Source organism: Manis javanica, chromosome 1, assembly GCF_040802235.1.
Source record: "Manis javanica isolate MJ-LG chromosome 1, MJ_LKY, whole genome shotgun sequence".
NCBI lineage: Eukaryota > Metazoa > Chordata > Mammalia > Pholidota > Manidae > Manis > Manis javanica.
The window spans coordinates 91,353,682-91,364,939 of NC_133156.1; the positions used below are offsets into that span (position 1 = coordinate 91,353,682).

Below are 11,258 nucleotides of genomic sequence, written 5' to 3' on the forward strand. Positions count from 1 at the left end.
ATATATTTGTTTGGAGGTGTTTTTCTCTCTTTTTCTCTCCTGTTTGCTTTGATTTGGGATTTGTTTCTTATATTTTTTTCTTCTTTCTCTTTCTTCACTACCTTCCTCTTTCTCCTTTTCTAAGTATGGCTGAATTTGTTAAACTCTGGCATGAAAAAGAAGCCGCTGCAATCGAAGCAGATTTGCTGTGTGCTCACTGAGAATGGAGAAAAGCCAAATTCATCCTCACAGGCATTTCCCCCTACAAGGGACTAGGCATTGCCAATGGCTGGGAGAAACGCACCTTTTATTTTTCAGGAAAGAAAAGTCGGATTCTCTAAAGTTTGATTCACTGTTATGTCTATAAACTTTACGTGAGTTTCCTTACTGCTGTCTGGTTTGCTGGGCTCTGGGTTTCCGGTTTGGGAATCTTTGGTGATGGATGTGACTCCATTTTCCAAACACTTTCTCTGATTTGAGGGGGAGGCGGAGCTGATTTGGGTTGATTTCGGGGGGTGGAAGGCTTGGAGACTTACTCGTCTCTGAAAGTGAGAGGGAATCTGCTGAGGGCCGAAGGGAGAGTTCGTCAGGCTTCCTAAATGCAGGTGGGGCAGCAACCAAGAAAACATTTAATTTTCTTTTTTTCTTTCTTTTCTCCCCCCGCACTCCCCCACACTGTCGAGGGATATACTTTCGGGTTCCTGGGGCGCCAGGGTGCAGTTCATGAAAGGGACTCCAAGGCAGTCCAAGGTTTCGTTGTCGGGACTGGGAGGGGTTTCATTGTGGGAGAGACGAAAGCGTATACTGTTTACTACAGGAGCCGGCTGCGGAGAGGGGTGAGAGCCGGGAGATGGGATTCCAGGCTGGCTGTCCAAATCCTGGGAACCCAGCTGAGCACCCCGGCAGTTTCCTCCGCAGGGCGAAATTGGCGAGGAGGGAGCAGAGGACCGTGCGGAGAGAACAATCTCTCCTGGCATCGCCAGTAAAGTAGTGACCGCGATTCCCTTGCTTTCTCAGGTATGAAAGATGCCGCCGAGCTTCTGGGCCACCGGGAGGCGGTGAAGTGTAGGCTGGGCGTGGGAGGCTCCGATCCTGGGGGCCATCCGGGAGACATAGCGCCCAACTCCGACCCAGTCGAGGGAGCCACTCTGCTGCCCGGGGAGGACATCACCACAGTGGGCTCTACGCCGGCCTCGCTGGCGGTGAGCGCAAAGGACCCGGACAAGCAGCCGGGGCCTCAAGGCGGCCCGAACCCCAGCCAAGCCGGCCAGCAGCAGGGCCAACAGAAGCAGAAGCGCCACCGGACGCGCTTCACCCCGGCGCAGCTCAACGAGTTGGAGAGGAGCTTCGCTAAGACTCACTACCCCGACATCTTCATGCGCGAGGAACTGGCGCTGCGTATCGGGCTGACAGAGTCCCGAGTGCAGGTACACCGGGCAAGAGCGCCGGGGCAGTAAAGGAGGGGGAGCAGCATTTGGGCAAAGGCAGAGGGGGGTCTTTTCTTTCCCCGCCCTGATCCTGGGCTGCGCTTCGGCTGCCTAAGCTTTCCCTGGGGAGTTAGCCCCCCTGCCGGGAGACTGGCCCCAGCCACCACCCCTCAATGGGCAGGCAGGGCTCCCATTTCCCGCCAGTATAGCCACATCCCCTCAGAAACAACGCATAAGTGAAGCCAGAGTTATCTGACTGCTAGGTCGCCTCTATCCTTCTGAGGAGGCAACCTCTGCGTCTCCCAGCCTCCATGTCTCTCGGGCTGCAAAGCCGAGCATGCACCCCCACTCCAGCTTGCATTATTGACAAGTACTTCATTGCCCCCTAATGACTTTGTGCTAAGCTTCCTGATAAATGGGGGAATATAACAATTACATGGAAACATAAAAAGGGAGACAATCAGGGAGCTATACCTGTGTTTCACGGTGTAGCTTAATTTTCCTGAATATCACTCGCCCGCGGCTTTCAGGAAAAAATACCCCTAGCTTTGACGTTTGTAAATGGTTTGAATTTAGGTGGACTACTGGAGATGGCTGGCGTGATCCCCCACAGCTTATGAGCTCTGTTTTTTTCCCAAAGGGAACTAGGGGGTGGGGGGAAATGAAGGTTTTCTGTTGTAAATGTCCAATTTTAAGAAAGGAGGCTTACGGCAGGAAAGATTGACAAGTAGTAGACAAAGTCACTACTGACCCCTTGTTCTGTCCAACTACCTCCTAAGTTGTAAATTACATGTAACAGAAAACCGCACCTATAACTTCTCTGAAAATTTGTGAATAAAGGTGTAAGCCTAATGAATCTCAGATCCCTTACCCCTGCTTTTTAAAAGAATGAAAACATCAAATATTTTATGGACAGGTGCTAGAGGTGAAATTCCAAGATGTACACTTAGTCTTGAGCTATCCAGAGTGCTGAAAAATCTTCCTTTCCTATCTTGGACGTGGTATTTTCTGTCTGTTATCCAGGGTGTCATCCTCAGCGCTAGGTGCTTCACAAATTAAATTTAAAGATCTCAGTTACTTTAGAGTTGATCTAAGAGGAGACAGGGTCTCCATAACCACAGTGTTGGTTCTATTCAACATTTTAAGGATTTTCTAACCTGGAAAAATAGTGTTAGCAAATAAATGTCTTTGAGGACTTAAAGTGGTCTAATAAAGTATTCAGGATATAACATAGATTAACATTTTTACCCAATATAAGCCTGGGTGGTCTTGTTCATGAACTATGGAATCCCTGAATCACGGGTCATTGAAATTAAGCACCTAAAGAGTATTAATTGCATTGTACAGATATATATTTTTAATGCTATTTAGATTTTTTTTTACCTCCAATTTCTTTTTATGTCTGAAGTTGAGTTCAAACTTTAACAGAAATATGTAATTTCAACTCTTCCATTACTGCTAATGGTAACACTGGCTTGTTCAAATCTTGTAGGTTCAAATTTCATAAAGTTGCTTTTTTTGTCCCTTGAAAGAAATACTATAAACAAAATTATATGTAATAATTTTTGCTTTAAAGAATAAAATGCTGTTGCTTAACCTAGACACAATGGTAATTAGTATAAATTAAAATAGAACTTAGAATCACAAATAAAATATAATTGGACAACTGACTTTATGAAAAAAGAAAATGAGGTCTATTAAACTTTATTAGGTCTTCCAAAGGTTAATGGCAGTGATTCTTTTAATAGAAAAAGTTGTAAATGAAATAAAATACAAACTAGGTAATAGAAACAGTTACTTTCAAAAAGTACACAAAAGAATAATCAAGAAGAAAGAGACGAAGTACTTTAATTGTCCTAGAATAATGTTCAACCAAAGATAATAGCTTGAAGGCTGCTGATAGGAACAATTTAATAGAATGGCAATTTCAATATTTTAAAAAATAATGTTCCATAGTTTAAAAAGTAATCAGATCAACATAACCTTCTTAATTAACATTTCAAAATGATTAACATTATGTAATGTAATGCAAAAATAATTTATGGAAAATGTATTTACTTCTCAATTCACTGTACCATTGCTCCTTGACCAAATTCAAATTAAATAGTAATTGGTTTATGTTCTTATATGATGAGTACTTCATAGTTTTCTTTATAGTTAACAGATTGCCAGACATTCTTTTCAGTATGTGGGCACTGCACTGATTAACAAAGAGCTAAACATTTAATTTATTGCAATTGCATGTTTTTAAAGATGCTTTTTTGATTCCAAATGATCCAACATATTTATTTTTATCTATATCTGGTATATATCATACTTTTAAGTATTTATTAAAGCACTCTACTCACATGGAGGCCAATTCCATTTCTGATATTGCTCCCCTTTTCTGACTAGTGTAATAAAACCATTCCTTTTATAGCATGCCATTATTAGAAACCAATTTCAGAATTATTTATAACCTGGAATGGCTTATTAAGCAGCAATGCGAGAATCATGCAAATTACGCGATCAAATGCAATATAATAAGCATAATCATTAGTCTCTAGCACGGATTAATTAACTTTCAATATTTTATTTACATAAAAACCAAATCAGTGAAATAACTTCTGCACAGTCAAGCTTGCCTTTCAATATTTTATATGAACAAAAATAATGTGCTGTAATTCCATTGACCGTGTCCCCCAGAATGGCCCTGTCACCTGCCACATCTTAATAGGGGGACAAGCTGAGAGTATTTTCTAGTTTTCTAATGGAATGAGAAATTGCATTTTCTTCCTCTCCCAGCACTATTAAAGTGTAATGAATTCGGCCCAGAGTTCACGGCTGGCTGATCGAAATGAACCTGAGATCTAGGCTTTAATACAGCTCCCCAGATTTCCTCTGAAATCTTCACATTAATCATTTGCTTGATTCCAATGAGATCTTCATAAAGCATTTGCTTTGAGAGGGAAAAAAGTAATATTCTCTCATTTTCCTTCTTTCTTGATTTCTGAGCCATTTATAGGTGGGGAATTAAACGGGCTATATATTTTAAAATACATTTACAGTATGTCTATATTACTGTAACAGCAGATATCATGAAAGTGGATTTTTAAATTCCAACCTCCATTAGATTCTCACTGTTGTATTAAGCATTTTCTGAGAAGAGCTGCATTTCAAACCGAGTACAAAGTTGGCCTGTGGCTTTGGTTAATATATTTTCTGGAGTTGTCATCTGTGCATTCTCAAAATCTCCCTTAGGTTTTGCCTGCATTTTAATCCGTCATGCTCTGGTTTTCAAGTGGAAATATTCACATTTTGAAAACATATGCATCATAGCTTGAAACGGAGGTGCTCAGACCCCATGCAAATTTTTTTCCCAACACCAGTAAGCCATGAAACATAAAAAGATGTTGTGGCCATCGTCTGACTGCTAACCCTCAAAATAATTGGGCACAATTTTTCTATTATTCCTATAATATTTAGTTCTTTTAACAGCTATTTTTTTTCCGCCTACCTCTGAGATTGCGAAACCTTTCTGGCGGGCTTCTACGGGGCAATCCCCGCCTCCTCCCCCTTCCTGCTTCTCTTTTTCCGCTGCCAGTCCCACACATTAAAACATTTAGGGATTCACTGACACTTGTGGGGTGTTAGGAACCGGTCTTTTTAGGTATCTTTCAAAATGTATCCGAGTGCGGAGTGTGAGGTGAGGGGACGGTTTGGACACAGACACCGTCCCAGGCTAGACGTCCGTCTGGTGACCCTTTCCCCATCCAGCCTTGGATGGGTAATGCAAAGCGACCTGTGGCAGTAGGTCTTGTGCTTTCCTTGGCCTTGCGGGTTACTCTCCGCCTGGGCGACTAACAGCTCAATCTGCGCCGGGCCTCATTGATTCCAGCCTCCATCAAGGGCCCTATTGCCTCATTAATCCGCGGCGCCACCAGCTCTAGAGGCTTTAGCAGGGAAGGGACCCGGGAACTTTACCCAATCCGAATGCTGGGATAGGCAGAAACGTGAAGGATGGGGTAGAAACTAAGAAAAAATAAACTGGTGGGCGATGGCGCAGGCATGGTAGAAAAGCCACGGCCCAGAGGCGGACCAGAATTCTAGATTGCAGTGCTATTCATACTGGTAAGCGTAGAGGGTCTCCACTTACACGGATGTGAACACACGGCTGTGCGTAGCTGGTTTACGGTGAACGGGGTAAAATACGTCCATTCTCGTGATACTTCAGAGTGTAGAATCAACATCGCTAAATAGCTTGGATTAACGGATGAATAACCTTTTGGCTACAAATATGGTGGTCAAACTGTATTGGCCACATTCTAAGAGGAAACTCAATCAGTACCTGAGCTGCATCTCACATCATTTATACTTTACCACAGTAAACCTCTAACTGACTAGATGTTAAGCAGCAAGGCTGCCAAGTTGGCATGCTGACAATTATATTTTCTTCAAAAAAAGGATCACATTCAAATATGGGGAGACAGGAAGTTATCTTGCCAGGCAGCTTACTTGATATCCTTTAGGAAGAACCTTTCATTCCCTTGTGGTAGTGAATTTTATATCCATAGGCAAATTTGTATGTTAAGGTCGGAAATAACAGGGTCACTGTTGAAGGAGTAGGAGGTTTATTTTCATTTGGAGTATATTTCATCAAACACATTTTTTAAAGATATCTGATTTGTCTAAACAAACTTAAATTTGGTTCATAACTAGTGTTATCTTTAAACGTGGCCTTTTTAAATTTATAATGGTCAGAAAATTGGCTTTTAGTTTATAGATGAAAGGTCGGGGGCATTGAAGGAATTGGAGGCCTTGTTTTTGGGATCCTCAGTAAGTTCCTAAAAAAGAGTAGCCTTGAAAGACCTGGGACTGAGGGCTCTGGAATCAGGTTCCAGCACACCTGGACAGCTCATATAAAAGGTGCCTTTAAAGGGATTTAAGAACAAGACGTGTAGACTTGTGTGTGGCAATAGCACCAGTCTCTGTAAATCAGAAGCCACCGAGACGACCTGAACAACACTGTAGCTCAGTGGCGTTCACTTTCCCACAGGATCACTTATGTCAGCTTCTCTGTTCTGTCATCCCTGGCGTTAGTAGTTTTCCTTTGTCTTTCGATTTTGAAACTGGCTATTGTCATCCACCGCCCTTCGTCAATTTTCAAATTTCCAACGTTTCTGAAAATTCCATACCCCATCAGTGTTATAAGGCATGCTATTAAGCCACATGGATACGCATGTTTATCTTCATTTGTACACCTGTGGGTCCAACCTTGACATATGCCTGCCTGCAGACCTGTGCGTCTAAGCAGTGCACAGAATGTATAGGCATGCAGGGGCGTGGTGAGGACAGCACAAGGTGGTATGTTTGCACTGTGGGTAAGCGCTCCAGGGCACCATCACCCAGGACCTTGGGAGTTGGCGCTTGGTGGGTTGCAATGGGCGCCACTTGACTCGAGTTGGTGGAGAATCAGGTTGTCTGGCCAGGCGTGGGGGAGTTTCGGGCCAGTGGCAATTGTTCGGCCTGTGGCTGGGCGCGTGTATAGGTTGCGGGTTTCTGAGGCTAAAGCCTCCGCCCCTCCTGGTCCCCTCTAGCTAATAGAGCCTTGTCTCCCGCCCCGCCCTCTCCAGGTCTGGTTTCAGAACCGGCGCGCTAAGTGGAAGAAGCGCAAGAAGACCACCAATGTGTTCCGCGCACCGGGAACTCTGCTGCCCACTCCAGGCCTGCCTCAGTTCCCATCAGCCGCCGCCGCCGCCGCTGCCGCAATGGGCGACAGCCTGTGCTCTTTCCACGCCAACGACACCCGCTGGGCGGCGGCCGCCATGCCGGGTGTGTCGCAGCTGCCGTTGCCGCCGGCTCTGGGCAGGCAGCAAGCCATGGCTCAGTCGCTGTCCCAGTGCAGCCTGGCGGCCGGGCCGCCGCCCAACTCCATGGGCCTGTCCAACAGCCTGGCGGGCTCCAACGGCGCGGGGCTGCAGTCGCACCTCTACCAGCCCGCTTTCCCCGGCATGGTGCCCGCTTCCCTTCCCGGCCCAAGCAACGTCTCTGGGTCGCCCCAGCTTTGCAGCTCCCCGGACAGCAGCGACGTGTGGCGGGGTACAAGCATCGCCTCCCTCCGCCGCAAGGCTCTAGAGCACACAGTCTCCATGAGCTTCACTTAATGCAGCCGCGCCCAGCCCGCTCTGTCCCCGGCACCGCCCCAAGGGCCGGCGCGAGGCCCCTCCGGCGCGCGTCAGGGTCCCCACTCCCGGTCCGGCACCCTGCCCCATCCCGGCCCGGTCCCTGCCACGTCTCGTTGTGTTCTCCCCTCTTCCCTCCACTCGCTCGGGCTCACGCCAGGTCTCAGCCCGCGAGGCCTCCCCTCCGCCTGATTTCGCTCGCCCCGGTCCCCTGCCCTCCCCCAAACCCCTCTTTCCGTCTCACCCAGCTCCTCCCTGGCCCCACCTCCAGCGCCTCACCCCACCCTTTCCCTCTATCCCTGGGCCTCTCTGCTGCCCTACTCGAGCCCGCGCCCTCCTCCCGGCCTCAGACCGGTGGCATTCCCTCCCACACCTCCAACGCAACGCCTCTGACCCCTTAGCCCGCCGCTTCCCCTCCGGTTCCTTCTGGCCCCGCACCTCACGCCCCTCCTCCTGCGCCCTGCAAAAATCATTCTTCCCGCCATTTTACTACCAGGGAGTCGACTCAGGATCTGAAATCAGACACCAATGGACTGGTTTGTGGGCAGAAACACACACACTTGCACTCTCGCTCACTCTCAGACACTACACACACGCGCACACACACATACAGTGTACCTAAGTCAAACACAGACGTGTTCAAGGGACAGCACAATGTTAGGGATTTTTGTCTTAAAGGAGGACAAGCATCTGCTATCAACCGTCTCTTCTGAGGGCCCAACTAATATTATTTGATTTATCCTTGTATTTTTTTCCTCCAAACTGCTCTCTTTCTCTCCTCTCCCACCACCCTACCCTTGCCCCGTCCACCAGTCACGTCCATGTAGCCCTCTATTGGCTTGCAAAATAATGCTTTTACTTTATCTTACTCTTATTTTAAGCACAACTGTGTAAGGGTATTTAAGGGAAGGCTTCTCAGGAGGAACATGCCAGTGGATAGGGTGGGCTGGAGCAAACTAAAGCAGTCGATGTGAAGAGGTATCTTACCCATTTTGATAAGTCTTTATAAGGAAGAATAAATGTAAGAAAAATTTCCTTTTGTAAAAGCAAAAGCTACATCTTTTTCTGGATCCTTCAGGACTGGGGTTTGTTTGCTTCCTTTTCCGTTTCTCTCTCCTAGCTGCTCTGTGCCCTTGGTTGTTTTGTGGTCGTCCTGTCGTCCCTCGTGCCCCCCGGCCACCGCCCAGGCCCCTGCTGGCCTCCGGTGGGTGCACTAGGACATCTACAACCCTGCAACTTTGTACAGAGAAACACAATCAGCCCTTTCTGCATGTGCTGGTCAAATACAAACCCAGAGAACAGAAACGCTTTCGAAGAATGAACAAACATGTGAAATAGGATGTTTTGTGTAGATAAAGAATTCTTGTTAAATACTGGTCAATTTGTGATATGTTTTAACTTATGTCTGTGCTTATTTATGGAATTTGGTTTTCTTAATAAATGTTTGAGCTAATATAAAGGATATTAATTTGACTTTTCCGGACAAGTTTATATCAAGTTTAATGTAAATGGATAAAATAAAATCATTTTCAGTATGTGATATGGAGAATGATGGGTTTTGGTGTAACTTTGGATGGCGGGAGGGGTCTCATGGCGGGGAGAGGAAGAGAGCTCGTCCTGGAGGTCCCCAATTTGCTCTCAGTTGGTGGGATCGCCGCATTTGGGGCGCGCCCACCAACACAGCAGCCTGTCGAGGAGGCCCGGCCCCACGTCGCGCAGCCCGTGGGCCGGAAGTGAGAAAGCTGGGCCCGTGGGCGCCTCACGCGAGCTCGAGGCCTCGCGAGTCTTTGGGCCGGCCAGCGGCTTCCGAGCGGAGACGAAACTGCGAGCTCAGCTGCGGGCGGTTAACGCAGGGCCTGAGGATCGATCATCTTGGGCGAACGGTTTTCCCCGGACAAAGGAATGGAGAGCGACCCTTGCACGGCTGCGGGCGTGTGCTGGGGAGGCCGTGGGCAGGAGGAAGGACCACGGTGCCGGAAGCGTGGGGACCAGGAACCGTGCGCTCCAGCGGCGCCCAGGCGGCGCCCGGCCCAGGTACGGTGGAAGTAAAAGGCACCGGGCTCTTTTCTCCCTTGGGGCCTAGGCCTGGTTGTTTCCGCAGATCTAGGCTGGGCTTCAGCCACCCGAGACCTCCCACGTTGTGGCAGAGGCCTTGGGAAGAATGCCTAGGACAGCCAGGCTGCAGGTCGGCACCTTTCAGGCCTTCCCTCTGGGAGTGCTCTGGTTTTCTCAGGGTCCTTATCTGGTGCGAGCTCACCTCGAATATAGCCACGTGCTCGGTAGACTTCCCCAGACTACTGGTGAAAATCGCTGTTTCTTCGGTAGTCTGAGTGAGAAGGTTGTGGGTGTGCTTTAAACTTGGAGGTGAATGGATGTCACAGGCTTCCTTTGGCAAACTAACCAAAATCAATCTTGTGGTTTGAAATTAAGTGGTCATTATAGGCATCGAGAGTGCACCCTTCCCATGGGAAGATTTCTCATTTCGTTGCCACAAAGGGCAAACCCTAAAAACATCCTTGTCGTAGAACACAGTTTCGTACCAATGGGTTATTTGCTGTAATTGTTACATAACTAAAAGTACACAATGGAATCTCCTCAAAGGTGAGGATAAAAAGACATGATTTTGTATGATAAAGAAAAAAACATGTTCATGTAACATTAGGAATTTTAAATTAGAGGTAAAATTGGTGACTGGGTTCACAGAATATTTAAATTCTGCGTTTTCTAAAGGGTATTTTTGATACCGTTAAAATATTAAAATAGATAAAACCATGCTAATCTGGGATTCATACAAAATGGAACATTTCTGTATTTTAAAACTCACCCTAGAATTTATCAGCATAATAACTGAATTTCTAAAATATCGGTAGCTGAAGAATACTTTTCCTTATTTTTATGTTTCGTCATATTTTCCCTTGTCTTAGGTTAGAGCTTATTTTTTTCTTTTTTAAATTTGATATCATGGATACTGTAATTTCAAGTCACATTTAAGAGACCAGTTGAAATCACGAATTGCTTCACCAGTGAGCATGGAAGGTTGTTTACAAAGAGGCTAATTTTGCAGCTTTTTTATGCTGTTATAAAGCATAACTTTATGATGTAGGAATGCAATAAAGGATGCTAAATGGAATCTTTAAAAACTGTATTTCTCGAAGGCAAGGGAAATCTTTCATTTGAAAAAAAAATGAGCCAACTCAGAACACTGATGAGAAGTTACAAATCAACTGAAGTGATAAATGCTTTCAAAGATATTTATATTTCATAATATAGTGGTAATTTATCAATATTATAATGAAAGTGCACAGAGTTTTTCACTTGACCTGACTCTGGAATAATATTTGTTTCTATGGCAATAGATTTTTGTACAAGGCCTGCACATTTTAATGTAATATATGTCATTAGTGTAAGCGAAGGCAACCTGGTCTAAATTGTTAAGTTTATCAAAGATAAAAAGCAGAGAATAAGAATCTCAATGACAAGCCTGAAAGGTTTCTGCATTTTGAGGAAGAAAAAAGCCTAAGGACAGAATAATGCTTGTTAGTTTTTTACTCCTAATCAACAGCAATTCTGACTCAAAGTTGTTAGTTATGATAATAACTAATTGCATTCAATAAGGGAATAAAGACAATAATGATGAATAATATTAGAACACAAGGTAGATAAGTACAACATGCTAAGTGTCCTGCCTCTA

At 45.7% G+C, this 11,258-nt stretch overlaps 1 protein-coding gene across 1 annotated transcript; it reads left to right on the forward strand.

Moving 5' to 3' along the window:
* Positions 1 to 998: 998 nt before the first annotated feature.
* OTP (orthopedia homeobox) lies at positions 999 to 8,992 on the forward strand. The gene is made up of 2 exons (XM_017655526.3): positions 999 to 1,406; positions 7,019 to 8,992. Exons 1-2 carry the CDS (start codon positions 999 to 1,001, stop codon positions 7,547 to 7,549), a joined length of 939 nt encoding a protein of 312 aa, XP_017511015.2. The 3' UTR covers positions 7,550 to 8,992.
* The last annotated feature ends 2,266 nt before the right edge of the window (positions 8,993 to 11,258 follow it).